Source organism: Bufo bufo, chromosome 1 (assembly GCF_905171765.1).
Source record: "Bufo bufo chromosome 1, aBufBuf1.1, whole genome shotgun sequence".
Lineage (NCBI taxonomy): Eukaryota > Metazoa > Chordata > Amphibia > Anura > Bufonidae > Bufo > Bufo bufo.
In genome coordinates, this window is record NC_053389.1 from 114,730,794 (window position 1) to 114,755,629 (window position 24,836).

At 46.5% G+C, this 24,836-nt stretch overlaps 1 protein-coding gene across 5 annotated transcripts in view; it reads left to right on the forward strand.

Annotated features, from left to right (window-relative positions):
- Positions 1–322: 322 nt before the first annotated feature.
- SDF4 (stromal cell derived factor 4) overlaps positions 323–24,836 on the forward strand; it is an 82,575-nt gene continuing 58,061 nt past the window's right edge. For 3 of the 5 annotated variants that reach the window (XR_005778263.1, XM_040428302.1, XM_040428279.1), the window contains exons 1-2: positions 323–433; positions 7,168–7,523. Coding sequence is in view for 4 of the 5 variants with exons in the window: in XM_040428302.1 (XP_040284236.1) it covers positions 7,216–7,523 (308 nt within the window). In the remaining variant the exon portion in view is untranslated. Of the gene's footprint in view, positions 463–7,167; positions 7,524–24,836 lie in introns of those variants that run through there. The other 2 variants (XM_040428285.1, XM_040428294.1) reach the window with 2 other exon arrangements.

Below are 24,836 nucleotides of genomic sequence, written 5' to 3' on the forward strand. Positions count from 1 at the left end.
CCTTTAAGACATGAAAGGTGAGCTCTGATTGGTTGCTATGGGCAACTGAGACCGTTTCTCTGTTAGTTTTGATAAATTAAGCCCAGCTATCTTTGACCTCCTTGAAACCATTCAGTGATTCTTAATGAATGACCAGATTTTTATGCGGCAAGGTTTTTTCCCCAGGTCCTATAAGTTTTACATCCCGCTGCCCTGGTCACACTGCTGTCATGCAGCACAATGACCGCGCTCAGCACCGCACTGCACCAAATCCAGCTTTATCCACCTCCCTCCCCCATCACGCACCGGCCGCCAGGTGGAGGCGGAACCTTCTACGTGATGCGGGCGTGTCCTCTATTCCTCCTTCCCCCAGTTCCCATCACTTCCTGCTTCCGGTCTGTGGATGATCAGCGCAGGGGAGCATAGTCAGCCGAGGTGACTACCAGTTCGGCAGGTAAAGGACGGAGGCAGACGTACACATCGGTGAGATACCTACCTGAGAGTGTGCATGTGTATGAGCTCCGGTATCTGCAGCTTCCCTCACTGAGGCTCAGCACCTGACATGTGCCGCTGTCATCTCTGTGATAATAAATGACAGCCTCCTATCGGGCTATTCTCTCCATGACTTTCTAGTATTTGATCTCGTGGTAGGTGTGACACTTACCTGGGTTCTCCCGCTCCCCAACCAGTGGTGGTTAGTAGTCATTTCCCTGCTGTCAGCAGCTCATTCGTTGATTTCCTGATGAGCTTGTGCTTATGCAGGGTCTGGACACAGCTGCAGTGTAAAGCAAGGTGGAGGAACTCCACTGTGTGTAAATTAGGCTTTATTGGTTTGCTACTTTAACAGAATTCATTGTGTATAGACTGCTGTCACTGGGCTCAGTGGTCCCTGAAAGGTGAATGTTACTACTTATTACTGGTGAGTCCCCATTCTGCTGTGGAAGTTAAAGGGGTTTCCAGTTCTTTTTATATTGGGGTTATTGGTGGCCTACCCCCAGAGTGAACCATCCTCATCCGATCAGTGGGGGTCACCAGTCAGCTGTCCTGCTGTAGCTCAAGTACCAGAAGTCGTCATTGTATAATGGATGCCGCTGGTTATTGCAGCTTCGCTCCCATTCACTTCAATGGGTGCAGCTCTGCCGTAACCTGCTCCTTCCACTACACAATGGACACCGCTGTGGGAGCTACTGCTGAACTGCTAATCGATGGGATTTCAGGACCCCGGACGATCCGATATTGATGGTTTAGGCCTCATGCACACGACCGTTGTGTGTTTTGCGGATCCGCAAAACACGGATGACGTCCGTTTGCATTCCGCAAATTGCAGAACGGCGCGGAAAGCCATTGATATAACTGCCTATTGTCTGCAAAACTGACAAGAATAGGACAGCTTATATATTTTTTGCGGACCACGGAATGGAGCAACGGCGTGCTGTCCGCATCTTTTGCGGCCCCATTGAAGTAAAAGGGTCCGCTTCCGAGCCGCAGTTTTAACGTGTGCACGGTCCTGTGCATGAGGCCTTAGGCTGTCGATATAAAGAGATCAGAAAACCCATTTAAAAAGCACCTGTCACCAAGATGAACCCTATTAGAGCCCATTCACATGACTGTAAGCATGTTCTATATTCTGCGTTTTTCACGCAACGCAGGCCCCATAGAAATGAATGGGGCTGCGTGAAGATTGCAAGCATTAGCAAGCAAGTGCGGATGCGGTGCGATTTTCACGCATGGTTGCTAGGATATGATAGGGATGAGCATCCCCGGACCCCATTAAAGTCAATTTACAGTATTATTTTCCCTTAGAACATGGCTATAAGGGAAAATAATAGCATTCTTAATACAGAATGCATAGTAAAATGTGGCTTGAGGGGTTAAAAAAATAAATAAATCTACAGAACACAGAACCCAAACCCGAATTTCAGTGAAGAAGTCCGGGTTCGGTTCTGGGTACCACAATCAGTTTTTTCTCACGCCTGTGCAAAACGCATTGCACTCGCGCAGAAAAAACTGAGCAACACAATCGCAGTCAAAACTGACTTAAATTGCGTGAGCACTTGCAAGATTTTCCCTGATCGCAGAAGCAACGCATCTGGACACGCTCGTCTGCAAGGGGCCTTATTCTTTATGCTTTGGCCTAGCTCCTCAGAGCAACTCTGCTTTCGACTGCTGTACACCCCCCCCAAATGACACTAAATTAGTTTTTTGTTTTTTCCCATCAACTATCATTTTAGTCAGCAGGATCAACCCTACCCGGTAGTATGTCTGGTTTAACATAGTTGATCCTCTTGACAGGTGCTATTTGAGTATTAGAGGGGGGTTCTTAATAACTCATGACTTTGTAGGGTCCTCTAGAACGAGATTAATGGAGCATGGTGGCTCAGTGGTTATCACTGGTGTCGTGCATTGCCGAGGTCCTGGGTTCGAATCCAACCAAGGACAACATCTGCATGGAGTTTGTATGTTCTCCCTGTGTTTCCGTGGGTTTCCTCCGGGTTCTCTGGTTTTCTCCCACACTCCAAAGACATACAGATAGAGAACTTAGATTGTGAGCCCCATTGCGGACAGTGTGATGCTAATGTCTATAAAGTGCTGCAGATTATGTCAGCGCTATATAAGTGTGATGCTAGTAGAGCACGCTATATGTTCCATTTGGGTATGTGTTGATAGAACCAGACCACCTGTTTCATAGATCCATTCTCTATTATTGTTTTATTCATTTTATATACCGCCAATATATTCTACATCGCTGTGCGGAGATTGTCACCTGAACCGAACACGGCAGCTTCAACTTAAAATAGTTTGAAGGGGTTGTCCAGGAATACATAATTCATAACGGGTGCCGGCAGCCTGCCTCTCCTACTGACGGGATTGTACTTACCTGCTCCCCACCACTCCGGTACTACCCATTTGCTTCTGCGTCTCCATTTTCCGGTCCGGGTTTGTTTTCCTCCTCCTCGGCAAGGGCATGGTCAACTGATCCTCTTCAGCAGTAATGTGTCCACAAGAGAGACGTCGCCACTGAAGAGAATCAGGCAACCATGCAGGAGGAAAATAAACCTGGGGCCGGAAGATGGAGACACGGGAGCCCGAGGGGAGGACCGAATGGGTGGGGTGCAGGTAAGTACGATCCTTCCAGTAGCAGAGGCAGGATGCTGGCACCTGTTAGAAATGATGTATTCCCAGACAACCCCTTTAGGGCTCTTTCACACCTGCGTTCTTTTCTTCCGGCATAGAGTTCCGTCGTCGGGGCTCTATGCCGGAAGAATCCTGATCAGGATTATCCTAATGCATTCTGAATGGAGAGTAATCCGTTCAGGATGCATCAGGATGTCTTCAGTTCCGGTACGGAACGTTTGTTGGCCGGAGAAAATACCGCAGCATGCTGCGCTTTTTGCTCCGGCCAAAAATCCGGAACACTTGCCGCAAGGCCGGATCCGGAATTAATGCCCATTGGAAGGCATTGATCCGGATCCGGCCTTAAGCTAAACGTCGTTTTGGCGCATTGCCGGAGCCGACATTTAGCTTTTTCAGAGTGGTTACCATGGCTGCCGGGACGCTAAAGTCCTGGCAGCCATGGTAAAGTGTAGCGGGGAGCGGGGGAGCAGTGTACTTACCGTCCGTGCGGCTCCCCGGTCGCTCCAGAGTGACGTCAGGGCGCCCCAAGCGCATGGATCACGTGATCCATGTGATCACGTCATCCATGCGCATGGGGCGCTCTGACGTCATTCTGGAGCGCCCCGGGAGCCGCACGGACTGTAAGTATACTGTTCCCCCGCTCCCCACTACTACTATGGCAACCAGGACTTTAATAGCGTCCTGGGTGCCATAGTAACACTGAAAGCATTTGGAAGACGGTTCCGTCTTCAAATGCTTTCAGTACACTTGCGTTTTTCCGGATCCGGCAGGCACCTCCGGCAACGGAAGTGCATGCCGGATCCCAACAACGCAAGTGTGAAAGAGGCCTTAAGGGTACTTTCACACTAGCGTTTTTCTTTTCCGGCGCTGAGTTCCGTCCTAGGGGCTCTATACCGGAAAAGAACTGATCAGTTTTATCCCCATGCATTTGGAATGGAGAGTAATCCGTTCAGGATGCATCAGGATGTCTTCAGTTCAGTCTTTTTGACTGATCAGGACAGAGATAAATCCGCAGCATGCTACGGTTTTATCTCCGGCCTAAAAAACTGAAGACTTGCCTGAATGCCGCATTTTGTTCCATAGGATTGTATTAGTGCCGGATCCGGCATTCAAAATACCGGAATGCCGGATCCACCCTTCCGGATGACACCGGAAAGACTGATCCGGCATTTCAATGCATTTTTATGACTGATCAGGCATTTGATCAGGATCCTGATCAGTCTTACAAATGCCATCAGTTGGTATACGTTTTGCCGGATCACTCTGCCGCAAGTGTGAAAGTCTTATGTGAATGGGAGCTTTTACATATGATTCATGGTTCAGCAGCTCGTAGATCAGTGTTTGGACTTTGATCAGGTTCTGAGCTGTAAGTGTAGATAACCCAGTGACGTATTGATCACTGCTGGTTGTACATTAGAGCGCCTTCACACGTGCCAGAAAATTCCGTGACTGAAAATCAGTTCCATTCACCTCGATGGAGCTCGCAGAAACCCATGTGCTAACTGCCCCATTTAAGTGAATGGAACTGATTTTCAGTCGTGGAATTTTCTGCCACAAATCTGCCGCGTGTGAAGGTACCCTAAGTAGTTATTTGTACAGGTTAACATTTGCCGTGCATGTTAAATCCACACACCCGTCCCCGAGGCTATAAGCTGTGTGCTTTTCTGTTTCACAGCTTCTGTTCAGGACAGACCCATAGCAGCTATATGATCAGAATAACGCTGTACAGCCATAGGGTACATTCACACGACCGTATGTGTTTTGCGGTCCGCAAATTGCGGATCCGCAAAACACGGATACCGGCCGTGTGAATGTAGCCGGCCCCATGATAGAAATGCCTATTCTTGTCTGCGATTGCAGACAAGAATAGGATTTGCTCTATCTTTTTTGGGGGGCCGCGGAACGGATCTACGGATGCAGACAGCACATTGTGTGCTGTCGGCATCTTTTGCGGCCCCATTGAAATGAATGGGTCCGCACCCGTTCCGCAGCCAAAAATACGGTCGTGTGAATGTACCCATAGTCCGTATTGGTTTTATATTTATTTTTTCTTTCTTTTTAGTACACTTCATGGCCAAAAAAAGTCACACCCTGCCAAGTATGGGGGGCAGCAGTCCTTGTCCTCATCTGCCACCATGATTATACGTCAGTCATTGTGACCTCTCAAAACTCCTGAAATGCCTGTTTTAATAGCATCTATTCCTATGGCTCTATGATGTGCCATTCCTTTATTATTTGCACTAGAAGTTATGAATGAATTGCTATTAGCCTTCAGTAAGTGTACAGAGGGGAGGTAGCCAGTTGGGGGGGGGGGGGGGTGTACCTGCACGGACTCAATCTATCAAATTAGTGCAGGTACACCCCCCCCCTCAACTGGTTACCTCTAGTGATGAGCGAACTTCTGTTTTAAGTTCGGCGTCTAAAGTTCGGCTTCCGGTTAGCGGAGAATCCCGATATGGATTCCGAATTCCGTTGTGGTCCGTGGTAGCGGAATCAATAATCGGCCATTACTGATTCCGCTACCATGGACCACAACGAAATTCGGAATCCATATCGGGATTCTTCGCTAACCGGAAGCCGAACTTTAGACGCCGAACTTAAAACAGAAGTTCGCTCATCACTAGTTACCTCCCCTCTGTACCCTGACTGAAGGCTAATGGCTATTCATTCATAATTTCTAGTAGAAATAATAAAGGAATGGGACAACACAGAGCCATAGGAATAGATTCTTCAGAACTGTTATTACATGGGGGATGCATGGAGATATTAAAACAGACAGGTCCTCTTTAACGTATCTGTTGAGATCCTAACACTTTCCCCCCCACATAATGTTAGAAGATTGTGAAGGTTAGCTAATCCAGGAATCCAAGATCACTTTAGAGCAGTGGTGGCTGAGGGGCAGTCAGAGCCCGCTCTGTGTGGGCCGTGCGTAGGGTTGCCATCTGTGCACTGTTACTAATGAGCACTTCCTTTGTGGAGCACTCATTAGTACGGCACCATTTTTTTATCCCAAAACTTGATGTAAAAATGGTAGTGATAACCCCCAATGTCTGGAGTCAGATGATACTTGAGTTATCTGCAGCTTGTCTGTGATGCTTTGCAGAATTTGTGTGCCTTTGCAGTATTTGCCATGACCTTACCCTGTCAATGCCCTTGATCTCCTGTTTATTTCTATCCTGCGTAGTGCACTTTGCCATTGATCAGGAATACGCTGCGCTGTTCCATTTGCTAAGCAGCGATTTGGGGACAGGCAAAATAAATATTTGCAAAGCATTGTGTAACCCTTAGAGCCTTGCTTGTGTGTAAGCACAGCCCTCCACAGAAGACCTGTGCCACACCATGACAGAAAGGAAAGAGGTGCGGATGCCCAGAACAACCAGTCAGGTGCCAGCTCTCAATTTAACTGGTTCTTTTAAAGGGCCATCTAGTTGGTTGCTATGACCAGCCACTTTAACTTTGAACTAATTAAAAAAAAAAAAAAATCTCCCTCCAATCACCATGTCATCTTAGAAACCACAAATCACGTGATATGGGTAAGGTTAAAGGGCATCTGTCAGCAGTTTTGTACCTATGAAACTTGCTGACAGGTTACATGTGCACTTGGCAGCTGTAAATGTGATCATACCTGGCCCTGTCAAAGTGCAGAGGGTGCGGCAGTTGCAGAGTGCAGAGTCTCTAGGTGTAACTGTAACGCCCCTGTTGCTCCTAGAGGCTCATTTGCATATATTAAAACATCATTTTTGTCAGCAATGCGGGCACATATGAACATGGGACCAACACAGATGTCTTCAGCTGCCAAGCGCACATGTAACACGTCGGCCATTGTCATAGGTACAAAACTGCTGACAGATGCCCATTAAAGGAATAGCATCAAATTAGAAAAACATGGCTGCTTTCTTCCACCGCCAGCTCCACTCTTATCTATGTGCTATCTCTGGAATTGCAGCCCAATTCATTTTGATTGAATGAATGTAGAGATGAACTCCCTTTAAAGACCCACATTATAAGATTCTGCTGATATATATCCAAATAGGTTTTTCTTCTCTCTTTCAGGAAGGAAATCGTTTCAGAACGATCCTGTTGGCAGCTCCGTGAAGGACAATGGTGTCTAAGCAGGCGTTCCTTTTCAGCTTGGGTTCCCTCTACCTATCCCTCTTATTTATATTCCTTCTCATGGATGTGTATGCCAGACCGGCAAATAATTCTGCCTTAAAAGAGAAACCAGTAGACAATAAGGATGAGAATGAAATCATGCCCCCCGACCACCTTAACGGAGTGAAAATGGAGATGGATGGTCACCTCAACAAGGAGTTCCATCAAGAAGTTTTCTTAGGTAAAGATATAGAAGAATTTGATGAGGATTCAGAGCCAAGGAAGAATCAGAGGAAGCTGGCGGCCATCTTTTCAAAGTAAGTCCATGACGGAGCTTAGGTTGCAGTACCAGCTCCACCACATGCACAAATGTAGCATTGAAGGCACCACCAAAAAATTTACGTCCAAGAAAAATGTGTCCTCTACAATATTACTCAAACCCCCCCAACCACAAGAGGTGCTTAACCCCTTTGGGACACAGCCTTATTTCACCTTAAGGACCAGGCCATTTTTTGCAAATCTGACCAGTGTCACTTTAAGTGGGGATAACTTTAAGGCCTCATGAACACGACCGTTTTTTTATTTTTTTAAGGTCCGCAAAAACGGGGTCCGTGATCCGTGACCGTTTTTTCGTCCGTGGGTCTTCCTTGATTTTTGGAGGATCCACGGACATGAAAAAAAAGTTGTTTTGGTGTCCGCCTGGCCGTGCGGAGCCAAACGGATTCGTCCTGAATTACAATGCAAGTCAATCGGGATGGATCCGTTTGACGTTGACACAATATGGTGCAATTGCAAACGGATCTGTCCCCCATTGACTTTCAATGTAAAGTCAGGAGTCCCTTTTATACCATCGGATCGGAGTTTTCTCCAATCCGATGGTATATTTTAACTTGAAGCGTCCCCATCACCATGGGAACGCCTCTATGTTAGAATATACTGTCGGATTTGAGTTAGATTGTGAAACTCAGATCCGACAGTATATTCTAACACAGAGGCGTTCCCATGGTGATGGGGACGCTTCAGGTTAGAATATGCAAAAAAAACTGTGTACATGACTGCTGCCTGGCAGGTGCTGCCGGGCAGCAGGGGGCAGCCCCCCCCCCTGTATTTAACTCATTGGTGGCCAGTGCGGCCGGCCCCCCCTCCCTCCCCTGTAGTTAACACATTAACAAGCATTATACTTACCTGCGAGCTGCGATGTCTGTGACCGGCCGGGCGCTCCTCCTACTGGTATGTGAAAGGTCTGTGCGGCGCATTGCTTATAGCACAGACCTGTCACTTACCAGTAGGAGGAGCGCCCGGCCGGTCACAGACATCGCAGGTAAGTATAATGCTTCTAAAAATTGCTAAGTAACCATGGGAACCAGGACTGCAGTAGCGTCCTGGTTGCCATGGTTACCGATCGGAGCCCCAGCGATTAAACTGGGACTCCGATCGGTATTCTCCGCTGCCACCAATGATAGGGGGGGGGGAGATTTTAATTAGGAGGGGGAGGGAGGGGGGGCCCCCATTGGCCACCAATGAATCTACAGTACTACAGGGGAGGGAGGGGGGGCCGACTGGCCATCAATGAATTTTAAAACTGGGGAGGGAGGGGGGGGTGCCCCCTCCTGCCTGGCAGCACATGATCTCTTACAGGGGGCTATGATACGCACAATTAACCCCTCAGGTGCAGCACCTGAGGGGTTAATTGTGCGGATCACGGCCCCCTGTAAGAGATCGGGTGCTGCCAGGCAGCAGGGGGCAGTCATGTACACAGTTCAAAGTATATTCTAACTAGAAGCGTTCCCATCACTATGGGAACGCCTCTGTGTTAGAATATACTGTCGGATCTGAGTTTTCACGAAGTGAAAACTGAGCTCTGAAAAAGCTTTTATGCAGACGGATCTGCGGATCCATCTGTGTGAAAGTAGCCTACGGACGCGGATGCCAATCTTGTGTGCATCCGTGTTTTTTCACGGACCCATTGACTTGAATGGGTCCGTGAACCGTTGTCCGTCAAAAAATAGGACAGGTCATATTTTTTTGACAGACAGGAAACGCGGATCACGGATGCGGCTGCAAAAGGGTGCATTTTCCGATTTTTCCACGGACCCATTGAAAACGGCACAACGGCCACGGATGCACACAACGGTCGTGTACATGAGTCCTAAAACGCTTTGACTTATCTAGCCATTCTGAGATTTTTTTCGTCACATATTGTACTTCATGACACTGGTAAAAAAATACCAAATTTGCCCAAAACTTGTAAAAAATTGCAAATTTCCAAGTTTAAATTTCTCTACTTCTATAATACATAATAATACCTTCAAAAATAGTTATTACTTTACATTCCCCATATGTCTACTTTATGTTTGGCTCATTTTGAGAATTATATTTTATTTTTTGGGGATGTTACAAGGCTTAGAAGTTTAGAAGCAAATCTTAAAATTTTCCTGAAATTTTAAAAAACCCAATTTTTAGGGACCAGTTCAGGTCTCAAGTCACTTTGCGAGGCTTACATAATAGAAACCACCCAAAAATGACCCCATTCCAGAAACTACACCCCTCAAGGTATTCAAAACTGATTTTACAAACTTTGTTAACCCTTTAGGTGTTCCACAAGAATTAATGGAAAATAGAGATACAATGTCAAAATTTCACTTTATTGGCAGACTTTCCAATTTAATAATTTTTTTCCAGTTACAAAGCAAGGGTTAACAACCAAACTCAGAAGTTTACAGAAACACCCCATATGTGGTCGTAAACCGCTGTAAGGGCACATGGCAGGGCGCAGAAGGAAAGGAATGCCATACGGTTTTTGGAAGGCAGATTTTGCTGGACTGTTTTTTTTGACACCATGTCCCATTTGAAGCCCCCCTGATGCACCCCTAGAGTAGAAACTCCCAAAAAGTGACCCCATTTTAGAAACTATGGGATAGGGTGGCAGTATTGTTGGTACTAGTTTAGGCTACTTTCCCACTTGCGTTCGGGGTTCCGCTTGTGAGCTCCGTTTGAAGGCTCTCACAAGCGGCCCCGAACGCATCCGTCCAGCCCCAATGCATTCTGAGTGGATGCGGATCCGCTCAGAATGCCTCAGTCTGGCTCTGCTTGGCCTCCGTTCCGCTCAGCAGGCAGACATCCGAACGCAGCTTGCAGCGTTCGGGTGTCCGCCTGGCCGTGCGGAGCCAAACGGATCCGTCCAGACTTACAATGTAAGTCAATGGGGACGGATCCGTTTGAAGTTGACACAATATGGTGCAATTTTCAAACAGATCCGTCCCCCATTGACTTTCAATGTAAAGTCTGGACGGATCCGTCTGACTAACTTTCACACTTAGATTTTTTTGTGAAATATAATGCAGACGGATCAGTTCTGAACGGATACCATCGTTTGCATTATAGGAGCGGATCCGTCTGTGCAGACACCAGACGGATCTGCTCCGAACGCAAGTGTGAAAGTAGCCTAAGGGTACATATGATTTTTGGTTGCTCTATATTACCCTTTTTGTGACGCAAGGTAACAAGAAATTGCTGTTTTGGCACCGTTTTTATTTTTTGTTATTTACAACATTCATATGACGGGTTAGATCATGTGATATTTTTAAAGACCAGGTTGTCACGGATACGGTGATACCTAATATGTATACCTTTTTTTTTTATTTATGTAAGTTTTACACAATGATTTATTTTTTGCAAAAAAAAAAAAAAATCATGTTTTAGTGTTTCCATAGTCTGAGAGCCATAATTTTTTCAGTTTTTGGGGCGATTACCTTGGGTAGGGTATGATTTTTGCGGGATGAGATGTTTTATTGGCACTATTTTGGGGTGCGTGTGACTTTTTGATTGCTTGCTATTACAGTTTTTGTGTATGTAAGGTGACAAAAAATTGTTTATTTAGCACAGTTTTTTTTTTTTTTTTTTTTTTTTTTTACGGTGTTCATCTGAGGGGTTAGGTCATGTGTTATTTTTATACAGCCGGTCGATTCGGACGTGGCGATACCTAATATGTATATATATTTATTTTTGAAATTTTACACTAACAGGTTTTTTTTAAAACAATAAAAATGTTTTAGTGTCTCCATATTCTGAGCCATAGTTTTTACATTTTTTGGGCGATTGTCTCAGGTAGGGGCTCATCTTTTGCGGGATGAGGTGACTGGTACTATTTTGATTGCTTGCTGTTGTACTTTTTGTGATGTAAGGTGACAAAAAATGGTTTTAGCACAGTTTTTATTTTTTACGGTGTTCATCTGAGGGGTTAGGTCATGTGATATGTTTATAGAGCCGGTCGATACGGACACGGCGATACCTAATATGTATACTTTTTTTTTTCCCCTTTTTTTTTTTTTTTTTACTTTATTTGGGGAAAAGGAAGTTTTTGTTTATTTTTACTTGAAACTTTAAATTTTTGGGGGGGAAAACTTTATTTTTTCAACTTTTTTTTCCACTTTTTTTTTTGTCCCACTTTGGGACTTGAACTTTTGGGGGTCTAATCCTTTACAATGCATTCTAATACTTCTGTATTAGAATGCATTGGCTGTATGAGTAATACTGTGTGTATTATTCATACAGCTTCCGGCCTGTGAGATCTAGGGGGCTGGATCTCACAGGCTCGTCACCGGAAGGCAGCGCGATGCCTTCCTTAGGCATCGCGCTGCCTTCCATGCCATCGGTTCCCCGCTACAGCCGCATGGGGACCCGATGGCACCGCCGCCGCAACCGCAGGTAAAAGCACCAAACCGCAGGTCTGAATTGACCTGCGGTTTGCGGCGATCGCCGAGACGCGCATTTAGCCAAGGTGCCTGCTCAATGATTTGAGCAGGTACCTTGTTCCGATCACCGGGCGGCGATGATCGGAAATACACATGACGTACCGGTACGTCATGTGTCTTGAAGAGGTTAAAGGGGTACTCCGGGAATATAGTTTTTTTTGCATATACATATAATCCCTGAAGATTCATACTTACCTGCTCCCCTCCGCTCGGCCTACCTCATGTCCAGGTTCTGGTCCCAGTGTGGTGTTTACATCCGCCACATCATGGGCATGGTCCAATTTTGCACTGCAGCCAATGACTGGTTTCAGCGGTGACGTGGCAACAAGCAGCACTTCATCTCTGAAGCCAGTCATTGTCTGCAGTGGAGAATGTGACCATGCCCATGCTGCGGCAGAAGTAAACACCACACGCGGCCCAGAACATGAACATGCAGGAGGTGGTGGGAAACGGGTAAATATGAATCTTCTGTTTATGGAAGCAGGCTGGGCGCACTTGCAACAAAAATAATTTTTTTTAAAATAAATTATCCCCACAGAGAACCCCTTTAAACTACTACTTAACGGATCATAAAATGAGTCAAGCCTTGTTTTTAAGTGAACACTCTGGGCAGAACTTATAGTGTGCAGGGCCTGAGGGGTTGGAGCATGACACAGGAATTGAAATAACCCCAGAGAGTATCCCTGTGTCATGCTCCACCGCCCCGGGCCCTGCACTGGGCATAACACTGTGTATCCGTATTCCGTACTATGCCTGGAGTCTTCTAGCAGTAGGGCTGCAACGATTAATCAACATTATCGATAATATTTGATAACTGGATTCGTTGTCAACGAATCCCGTCATCGAATAATCGGCCGATTTGTTGCTATGCGGGCGGGAGCGGGCGGTCAGGCACTATGCCTGCGGGTCCTTGAACTTTAAATCACCGCATCTTTATTACCTTACAATGAAGCTCCAGTAACAGGCAGAGCGGGCGGCGGTGTAACGTCACTTACTCACGTGACGCGCCTGCTCTGCCTGTTTCATTCATAAAGTGGGCAGAGCAGGCGCGTCACGTGATTAAGTGACGTTACGCCGACGCCCGCTCTGCCTGTTACTGGAGCTTCATTGTAAGGTAATAAAGATGCAGTGATTTAAAGTAAAAGTTACTGTCGGTTAAGGAATACTGCTGTGAGCGGCGGGGCCGGGGCTGTTATGGGGAGGGGGATCTGTGGATGACACTGTTATGGGAAGGGGATCTGTGGATGACACTGCTATGGGGGAGATCTGTGGATGAGAGATTTAGCATAAGATGCTATATAGTGTCATCCATAGATTCTCCCCCCCCCCCCCCCCCCCAATAGCATGGTCATCCACAGGTCCCCCCCATAACAGTGCCATCCATAGACCCCCCCCCATAACAGTGCCATCCATAGATCCCCCCCATAACAGTGCCATCCATAGATCCCCCCCATAACAGTGCCATCCATAGATCCCCCCCCATAACAGTGCCATCCACAGATTCCCCCCCCATAACAGTGCCATCCACAGATTCCCCCCCCCCCATAACAGTGCCATCCACAGATCCCCCCCCCCCATAACAGTGCCATCCACAGATCCCCCCCCCCATAACAGTGCCATCCACAGATCTCCCCCCCCCATAACAGTGCCATCCACAGATCTCCCCCCCCCATAACAGTGCCATCCACAGATTCCCCCCCCCCCATAACAGTGCCATCCACAGATCCCCCCCCCCATAACAGTGCCATCCACAGATCCCCCCCCCATAACAGTGCCATCCACAGATCTCCCCCCCCCATAACAGTGCCATCCACAGATCTCCCCCCCCCCCATAACAGTGCCATCCACAGATCTCCCCCCCCCCCCCATAACAGTGCCATCCACAGATCTCTCCCCCCATAACAGTGCCATCCACAGATCTCTCCCCCCATAACAGTGCCATCCACAGATCTCTCCCCCCCCATAACAGTGCCATCCACAGATCTCCCCCCCCCCCATAACAGTGCAATCCACAGATCTCCCCCCCCCCATAACAGTGCCATCCACAGATCTCCCCCCCCCCCCCATAACAGTGCCATCCACAGATCTCTTCCCCCCCCCCCATAACAGTGCCATCCACAGATCTCTTCCCCCCCCCCATAACAGTGCCATCCACAGATCTCTCCCCCCCATAACAGTGCCATCCACAGATCCCCCCTCCCCCCCAATAACTGTGCCACCCACATTGTTTTAATATGGCCTTTGAACATAATTTTTCAAGTAAAAACATATAAACCCCTTTTTTTTTTTTGTCATTTTGGTGTTTTTTCCCGATTAAAAGATGAAATGATCGACAACTAATCGATTATTCAAATAATCGTTAGCTGCAGCCCTATCTAGCAGTTTAGGTTCTTGCACCTTTATTGGCTGTGGTGACTATGAAGTGGTTTTTCCTGATTAATGAATTGTTAGACTGACGTGACCTGTTTCTGCAGTGATTTTTGTAGAGCTGACAACTCACTTCCTGTAGCTTTTTATAGGTTAGTGTTAATTTTTTCTCATACATCTTACCATTATTAACTGTCAGCTCTGCAGTCACACATGAGGTGGCTGTACAGTAATGCCAACAGCAGGAGATTCTGGTAATTTTCTGTAAAGCTATCCATACACCTTCAATAGTTGTCTGACAGACTTCTCATCTCCCCCATACCTATGCACGCTCGGTTTGGCTGAGTGTGCATGTGTTTTCAGAAGGAATTGACGAGTTAGCCATTGCTAGACAGATCTGCTGGGTTATATCCTTTGAAATACAACATGCCCAATCTATCTTTCCTGTGACATCATATGTCCAGATGGCCCCACCGGGTTTGGCTGACTTTAGTCTGATGTGCATAGGGTTGTCAGAGGCTGAATAAAGTGTACAAGAAACAGTTGCCTTTTCAGAGTGTCCCGGGTCCAGCTGTCAAGATCAGTGTGGGGGAAAAACTCCACACTGAACATGGGAGGGAAGGGGAACAGTAACTGGGCCTGGAAACTAGGGAAGAAACAGGTCACCTCCTAGACAACCCTAATCCGGCCCTAACTATCTATCAATATGAATAGACCTTGAAGGTAGGAATATTCATATGCTGGATACCTAGGCCTTTAGATCTCTATAAGGCCCTGGAAAAGGTTAGGACCAGAGACAACCCATTCCTCCCCAGATGGACAAATAGAAGTCTCTGTCTCAGGCCCAGATACAAACAGGGAATATAACAAACACAAAACAATAAGAAAAGACAAGACTTAGGCCTCTTTCACACTTGCGTTGTTGGGATCCGGCATGCACTTCCGTTGCCGGAGGTGCCTGCCGGATCCGTAACAACGCAAGTGTACTGAAAGCATTTGAAGACTGAACCGTCTTCCAAATGCGTTCAGTGTTACTATGGCACCCAGGACGCTATTAAAGTCCTGGTTGCCATAGTAGGAGCGGGGAGCGGGGGAGCGGTATACTTACAGTCCGTGCGGCTCCCCGGGCGCTCCAGAATGACGTCAGAGCGCCCCATGCGCATGGATGACGTGATCCATGTGATCACGTGATCCATGCGCTTGGGGCGCCCTGACGTCACTCTGGAGCGCCCGGGGAGCCGCACGGACGGTAAGTATGCTGCTCCCCTGCTCCCCGCTACACTTACCTTGGCTGTCAGGACTTTAGCGTCCCGGTAGCCATGGTAACTATTCAGAAAAAGCTAAACGTCGGGTCCGGCAATGCGCCGAAACGACGTTTAGCTTAAGGCCGGATCCGGATCAATGCCTTTCAATGGGCATTGATCCCGGATCCGGCCTTGCGGCAAGTGTTCAGGATTTTTGGCCGGAGCAAAAAGCGCAGCATGCTGCGGTATTTTCTCCGGCCAAAAAACGTTCCGTACCGGAACTGAAGACATCCTGATGCATCCTGAACGGATTACTCTCCATTCAGAATGCATTAGGATAATCCTGATCAGTATTCTTCCGGCATAGAGTCCCGACGACGGAACTCTATGCCGGAAGACAATAACGCAAGTGTGAAAGAGCCCTTAGGGTACTTTCACACTAGCGTTTTTCTTTTCTGGCGCTGAGTTCCGTCCTAGGGGCTCAAATCCGGAAAAGAACTGATCAGTTTTATCCTAATGCATTCTGAATGGAGTGTAATCCGTTCAGGATGCATCAGGATGTCTTCAGTTCAGTCTTTTTGACTGATCAGGCTTTTCAGAAAACCGTAGCATGTTGTATTTTTACCTCTGGCCAAAAATCCTGAACACTTTGACTGAACGCCGGATCCGGCCTTTTTCCCATTGACTTGCATGCCGTGTGTTCCATCAAACCGGATCCGGCTTTTGCATGTTAAAGGGTTTCTACCACCACATTTTGACCTAATTAGCTGTCAGACACTAGCGATCTGCTAGTGTCTGCTCTACCTAACCATGCTATTGTAATTCCTTTCTCTGCAGCGGTTACCCTAAAAAACGTAGTTTTATTGGTATGCAAATGAGCCTCTAGGTGCTATGGGGGCGTCTTTTCAGCACCTAGAGGCTCCGTACACTTACCATTTCTGCCGCCCAGCCCGCCCCTCTCCTCTAGATTGACAGCCTACTCGCGCCTGCGCCGTGTGCTTCTGTATTCGGCGCAGGCGCAGTGACTGTCTCCCTGCGCCGGCATCTTCACTGCGCCTGCGCCGAATACAGAAGCACACGGCGCAGGCGCGAGTAGGCTGTCAATCTAGAGGAGAGGGGCGGGCTGGAGCGCGCCGGGCGGCAGAAATGGTGAGTGGACGGAGCCTCTAGGTGCTGAAAAGACGCCCCCATAGCACCTAGAGGCTCATTTGCATACCAATAAAACTACGTTTTTTAGGGTAACCGCTGCAGAGAAAGGACTTACAATAGCATGGTTAGGTAGAGCAGACACTAGCAGATCGCTAGTGTCTGACAGCTAATTAGGTCAAAATGTGGTGGTAGAAACCCTTTAAACCCGAAAAATTTGAAAAAAAAGTTAGTCCATAAATGGCGGATCCGTTTTTTTCCAATGCATTTTTTCATTGTGATCAAAATCCTGATCAGGATTCAAATGTAATCCGTTTTCACACGTTTTTTTCCGGATCCGGCGGGCAGTTCCGGTGTCGGAATTGAACGCCGGATTCAAACAACGCTAGTGTGAAAGTAGTATAATCTGAAAGTAGAAAACTGCCAACTCCAGAAGCACCACAGAGTACAACCGACCAGCTAGTTAGAAGGCAGAAAGAAAATCTATAAACCGCACCTCCAAGAGTGAGAAGCGGCTACTTATGGGAAAAGTAAATTACCAACAAGCAAGACCTGAAGCAAGGGGTGTGGCATTCACCAAAACACAGACACAATAAGATCCACAGTGAACTTGTCAATTTAACCTACGAGTTGTCAGTCTCTCCGATCTCCTGGTACCTGCCACGGGAACGTCCGTGACACCAGCATCTAGGTTGCCATCCCCACAGCTTCCAGTCACTGCCGGAAGTGATGGGCTGCTGTGTGCATGCACATGACTGCTGCCGGCCAGTCAGTGGCCTAAGCAGTGACGCGTAGAAATGGTATGTGACCGCTAAGCCTCGCATAATCACTTCGGGTGCAGGAGCTGCAGCTCTGGAAATTTGATTTTTTTTTTTTTTTTTTGGGGTTGGGTGGGTGTTGGCCTTTCCAACAAAATCGAATTTTATTTAAAATCGTTAAACCACATTAAGCGTTAAGGGAAAGAATCCAGTCCTACAAGAGCAGAAGGCCAAAGATAGGTTTACTTTGTTTTTGTTGAGCTGCCGGAGGGGAGCCATGTTGTCATTCAGTACAAGGCGGACATCCCCTTTCTATCTGCCCCATTAGGGCTTATGAGTGTTCCCTTCTTGGAGCACCTCAGAGCAGAGAGCTTTTAACCACCTGCTGCTTTTGCCCTGGCAGACCAAGTTGTCAGTGTATTACATGGTTGGTCAATCAGTTGAATGTCGGGCATGTAATACTGCAGCCGCTATGTATGGTCAGACACAGAGTTCCTGGAGCGATGGCCGCTGATCACTGGAAGTTATGTAAAGCTGGGGATCTGCTGCTGCTTCAGTTTTAAAATGGAGTTGTCAGGACACCCCCTTTAACTTCTTAAGATCACCCTTATGATCCCGGAGAACTGTGCAGAACTGACAAGATGTGATGATTGCTGTAATACACTGGCTGTGTTTTATGGAACTTTAGCATTTTAATCTCCATCCACTTCTCTCAGTTCCCACCATACATTGCGGCCAGCCTTGGGAGCGTGCACTTCACTGATGAGGCAGTCTAGGCTTCTGTAGATGTCCTGGGAGAGAAGAGGGCAGCTGGAAATTGCCAAAGCTCTATGGTATGGTATATGGAGTATATAGTATATAGGACTGTCTTTGTTGATAACCCCTTTAAGTGAAGACAGATGTCAAACCTGTACAGTCTGCAGCACGTCTTCATTATATACCAGTATGCTGCCGGGGTCATCTATTGAAAAGAAAGTAAAGGAGAGCTCAGATACTCTCAAGTGCAGCTTAGAAACTTTAGTGCCCCCAGTTACCCAACACCACAGAAGTAACGTCTCCTTTATAACCTTGGTGAGTAGATGTTAGAAGTATGCAGACCTCAGTGATTGGTGAGAAATCTCTTCATATCTCATGTAGTGAGAATCTTTCAGAATAATTGCCCTCAGGTAAAACCCCAACAGTTGATTTGCTTTTGACGTTAACCTCCATTGTACAGAAAGCGTCGTCATTCTGAGAAACCCGAGCCTACATAGTCGGTAATGGAGCCTCAGTGCACTCTTCCTGCTGGAAGCGCTGCTTCTCATGGCACCTTTACCAGAAATGGGACTTTTATCATCAAGACAGCGTAAAAACATAAAAGGGGACTGGTTATAGTGGTTGTAGAAAACGCCTACACAAAGGTGCACATCTATGTTACTGTACTGTGTAGATCAGGCTTGGCGGATCTTGATCTAGGGTTTTGCTGTGTAGAGTCCTGAAGGGAAGGCAGCCATATTTATCTCTCTATTCGTTTCTTACTCATGGGTTCCACCAAGTAAATCGTATTGCTTAGGATGGCTGTAAATGATCCAGCCATCTCTCATAGGATCTATAGTTGCTGGATTTCAGCAGCAATCTACCTTATATAGGGGTAGCCAGGTTGTCTGCTGAACTTGTTTTTTTAGGAAGACAGGAATTGTCTTCGGCCAGTTTCTGGAGGCCGGGGGCATTTATTATGCCCTGAACTAAAAATTTTAGCTTTGGTCATCGGTGTAAAACTGAGTCCTGATGTCCATATGTTTTTCAAAGTGTGGACCATTGGCTCTGTATTGACACAGTTTTATCACAGAAAAGTCAAGGGGGTTGAATTTAATTTGAAAAAATGTGCTTGTTTGTACCTTTTTTTTTTATATTTTTTTATTTTTTTTATTCAGATTTCAGCAACCTTACAAAAACCGCAAAAGAAGTTGCTAAACCTTTAAAGGGAGTCTATCAGCAGTTTTATTTCTTCTGCAAGTGTCCTGAAGGTAGAGCTTCACTGTGAAGTGCTCTCTGCATTAAGCTGATTCACAGCCCCTCCTCTCTGGCCTCCTGATTGGATACTGCAGCTGTTGCTCAGCAGAGGGGAGGGGCTGGGAAGCGGCTCAGGGTGGAGTGCACTTCACAATGAAACTCCACCCTGAACTCTTGTAGAAGCAGAATCTGGCTGAATAAAACTTCATATTCTAACTACTCCTGATGATAGCACATCATCCACTCTTTGTGGAGTTTTTATCAGCAGTTTAGCGTGGTCAACAAAAAATGGAATAAATGCGAATAAAAAAAAAAACGGTGAGCGTATAACAAAATATATGAACAAAAATGCATAAAATGTGGAACCAAAGTCAGAACAAATTGTTAAAGGGAACCGGTCACCTGGATTTTGGGTATAGAGCTGAGGACATGGGTTGCTAGATGGCCGCTAACACATCCGCAATATCCAGTCCCCATAGCTCTGTGTGCTTTTATTGTGTAAAAAAAAAACGATTTGATACATATGCAAATTTACCTGAGATGAGTCCTGTCCCTGACTCATCTCACATACAGGACACATCTCAGGTTAATTTGCATATGTATCAAATCGTTTTTTTTTTACACAATAAAAGCACACAGAGCTATGGGGACTGGGTATTGCGGATGTGCTAGCGGCTATCTAGCAGCCCATGTCCTCAGCTCTATACACAAAATCCCTTTAAATAAGTGGAAAACGTGTGCCCTTATCTGCCGTTCAGTTTTCCAGAACTTGACGGTCATGACTGTTTGTTTATCTCATATCTCGGCTGAGGTAGGTGGTATATGCATCCTTTCACTCTCACACAGCAGCCTGCCTTCCGTGGGTGTCAGGGGTTGCTTTCTCTTGAAAAAGGGTCATCACATTAAGTGTGGTTTCCTGGAGAGATTGCAGCTTCCTTCTGAGGTGTGAACCTGGTCAGAGAATTGTTTTTCAGTGAATGCATCTTCTTTACAGCAAAGTGAACAGAATAAACACTTAGTGTGCTCAGATCTCCAGGGGGTCATTACTTCTGGCATTTGTTCCGCTATCATTCAAAAACACAACCATCGATTCAACGAAACTTGGTATACACACCCCTTGCTACCTGGAAATAAATCTTGTGGGGGGTCTCAGCTCTCTAGGACGTACCGTTCCTGAGATATTCCCCAAAAATTACCTGCATTAGCCAATACAAGCCTGCAAGTCTTTCTCTTCATATCCCAACTGCCATACACACTGTCACATGACCCGCATCAGCCAATAGAAGCTCGCAGGCCTCCACATACACACAGTTTTACTCCAGGTTAGAAGGGTCCTTTAGCTAAGGCCTGGTCGAGGGGATATGATGTCCAAGAACAAGTTGATCTCTCTTCCATTCCATGGCCAGTATGTATTCAGTCCCGACTTGGATGAAATCCTAGAAAACGCCACAGACTGCAAAAAAGGGTTTCCCGAAGTCGGAGCTAAAAACAGGAGGCAGTTTTTTGGTAACGAAACCACAACCTCAGATACCAAAGCAAAATCACGAGGTGGACTATACAAAGGGGGGGGGAGGGGGAGTATGAAATTTACTCTTCAATCCCACTAAGGGGGATCCTTCCCCTTCCCTCCTCCAAGCAATGACGCCATCAGGGTCGGGGGAAGAGTCAGAGCTCTTTCATCGATACCTGGGAGCGTGTCATCGCAGACCCTTTTATTATCAACATTATAAGACAAGGTTATGCGACTAGAACTAGAATCTCTTTCCCCACAAAGAGTTCACCTAAAGGTTTCTACCACCAGAAATACTGTTTATGTAGCTGACTGATATAGCGATGCCTAATCGTCCGCACTACAAAACAGTATGTTTCTAACATTAGTCCCTGCAGAGAGGCCGTTTTTGTTAAAAAAAGCACTTTTATTATATGCCAATGAGCCTCTAGGTGCTGATGTGGGCGTAAATTCACACCTAGAGGCTCCGTCCACTCTACGCTTTATCCCGCCCATCTCCTCTTGATTGATGCCACTGTTCCCTGCATTGTTGGCGAAATCCTGCGCCTGCGCCGTTCCTTCTGTCTCGGCGCAGGCGCAGTGAGTGAAGGCCCGCTCCTCCTGATGCCGGCTTCCTCACTGTGACGTAGTCGGGCGCAGGGCGCAGTGAGGAATCCGGCACCAGGATCGCATCATTCACTCACTGCGCCTGTGCCGAAGACAAAAGTGAAGCGGGCGCAGCGCGGGAATTTCGCCAACGATGCAGGGAACAGTGGCATCAATCAAGAGGAGCGGGGAGGTTCAGTGCTTCTGACATCCCTCACTTGCAGGATCCAATCCTCTATGCCCTGATGAGAACCTCCTAACGCAGGGCCCAATCAGCCATCTGAACCCCAGGCTTCTCAAACTTTCTCTCAAGCTTCAGCCTGGTACTGAACAGTCCATCCTCCTAGGTCTGGGTTGATCTCAGAGGGTGGTTTATCCAGTCCACTCCCAATATCCCTCTCATTTTGGAGTCCCTCCAGGATGGGTTGGATACGGGTCTCTCCCCAAACACTCTAAGGGTGCAGGTGTCCGCCCTGAGTGCCCTCTACAACACTAGTCTGTTATGATGTCCCCTGGGTTGCTAGATTTTTGAAAGCTGCAGGATAGGCTAAAGCCAAGAATTAAAAAATTTTTTTTTTTAGGATTGTTAGATTCCCCGTTTGAGCCTTTAGATTCTCTGGTCTATCAAGGTCTTACTCTTAAAGGTTTTCTGGTAGCAATATCTCTGCTAGGAGACGTTTTGCGAGCTTCAGGCCCTATACATCCAGGAGCCTTTCATTTGGGTCTTAGAGATAAGTAAGATTTTTAAGTTTGACCCCAATTTCCTCCCAAAGGTAGTATCCACCCTTTCACAGGTCCCAAGATATCGTTATTCCCTCTTTCTGTACCAATCCCAGGAGCGAGCAGGAAGCAAAATTCCATAACTTAGATGTAAGAAGTTCACAATGCGAGGAGAAGAAATAGTAGCGTTGCGGCACTCACTCAGGATACAAATGGATAAGTTTATTGAAACTCCTTGGAATGGATACATTGGGGATCCAGGGGCGGACACACTGTTGCAGGCGCCTGATACTTGATTACTTTGTTGCTGAGCACCGCTTACGTGGATATCTATACCGCATGCAAGCTGCTGACAGCGGTGATACCAGTGGAGGCAGTGCCGCCGTATCTTCTCTCTCTTTTGCCTGTTAGATGTAAGAAGGGCAGTTCTTCATTATATTGACGCTACCAGGGAATGGAGGATAGACCAATACATTTTTTTGCCCTAATAAAGGTAGGAAAGCAGAAAAAGAGCTCCATATCCCGTGGGATAAGGAGTGCTATTACGGAAGGCGTTATACAGTCTCTGGTAAAGAGCCTCCTCCGTCTCTCAGATCCCATTCAGTGAGAGCAGTGTTTACCTCCTGGCCGTAAAGGGCCTCTGCCTCCCTAGAGCAGATTTGCAGGGCGGCCACCACTTGGAAGAGGGCCCATACTGTTACCAAGACGTAGGCTTGATGTATTTGTTAATGAGGATATTGCCTTTGGATGCAAGGTCCTGGGTGCTGAAAGTCCCTCCCTGAGTTGTTTCACTTTGTTAGTTCTCATTGTGTGCGGTCATGGAGACGTCTGGGGAAATTAGTATTACACTCGCCGGTAATCCGGTTTCCTGGAAGTCTCCATGACAGCACATATATTCCCACCCTTTTTTTGTTTTTGATAAATTTCTTGGGTTCTACCCTTTATCTGTTAAAATACACTGTCCTATCAGAGGAAGTCAGATCTCAGTGTGGGCTGTCATGGGAGACTTCCAGGAAACCGGATTACTATATATATATATATATATAATATATATAGGGTCTAACGTAAGCCACTGTGGAGCCATCTGTCAGAGGTATTTGTGGGAAATCATCAGTATACCTCCGAGGATGGTTTCAAGCGTGACGTGAAGTCAGTCTATAACATGCTAAGTTCAAAGGACTCACTATACAATTTCTATATAATGGCCCATTTACACAAGCGATCTCTGTATTGGGAGTGAAAGTGATGATTATTTACAGTCATTATCTCACTCATTCTACATTTATTATCTGTTCACCTATAGGGGTTGTTTCACTTAGTGGAACCTGCTAAGATTGGGGAAAAAAGCATCTGATCATCGCTGGCAGTCTCATAGAGTATAAAGTGGTAGCAGTTGCAGCACTCTATTACTTCCTTCCTCACTTCCTTCCTTCATCTTCCTCCATTGCCTTGGTTTTATGTTCTCTCATATTACAGTTACAACTGAAACTATAAAGAAATATTCTGTGTGTCCAAGGAGCTCAGCCGTGCCCCCCTACCCCTCATCACTACGTTGTCTGGGTGTAAGACAATTAGTTGCAGCAGGAACGTCCCTTCTGTGTCCTGTCCTGGATTAATCCCTACTCTACTTGTTAAGCGCAGTAATCTTATTCACTTCGTCTGCTCAGTATGTCCTTTGATAAAGCTGCAGTTTGGGCTCCAGAGCTGCTATTCCTATTGTACGTGCAATAGCTGGCAGCCTTTTTTTTTATTTTATATATTTTTATTTTATTTGCACACCTTTTAATTGTCATAGAGAACAGTCGCTTCGGCTGACCCGTTCTTCACACACTCTCCTGCGTCTAGTTCTAGAAAGGCCTGGTACGCTGTGTTAGGACCACTGTTGTGCCCACATGCGCCCCTTAAAGTGGCGTTCCAAGATTTTATTGATGGCCTGTCCTCAGGATACACCATTAATATCGGTTTGGGAAAAATATTGTCAATAAATCAAACCATGTTTTAAATGATCAAATGATACAACTTCATTTTACTTAAAGGAGTATCCCCATCTCAGACCATGGGGGCATATCGCTAGGATATGGTTGGTAATGGTCATGCTAATGTCTATAAAGCGCTGCGGAATATAGTAGCGCTATATAAGTGCATAAAATAAATAAATATGCCCCCATTGTTTGATAGGTGCTGGTTCCACCTCTGCGACCCGCACCTACACCGAGGACAGGATGGGGAAGGTGGTCCCCATAGTAGTGAATGGGAGCGCATAGTGCTTGCCCGGCCACCAATCCCATTCATTTCTATGGGGCTGACAGAACTGGCCAAACCAGAACTCTGCTATTTTCAGTGGCCCAATAGAATAAATGTAAGGGCGGCTGCGCATGCACAGTGCGTCCCTCCACAGCTTCAATTCTCAATGTAGGTGCGGTTTTTAAAGGTGGGACCCGCACCTATCAGACAATGGGGCCATATCCTAGCAATGGGAATACTCCTTAAATTCAAAGATAGTGAAATCTAATTAATACAAAAACCACAATTCTGTTTTTTTGCATCTCGCTCA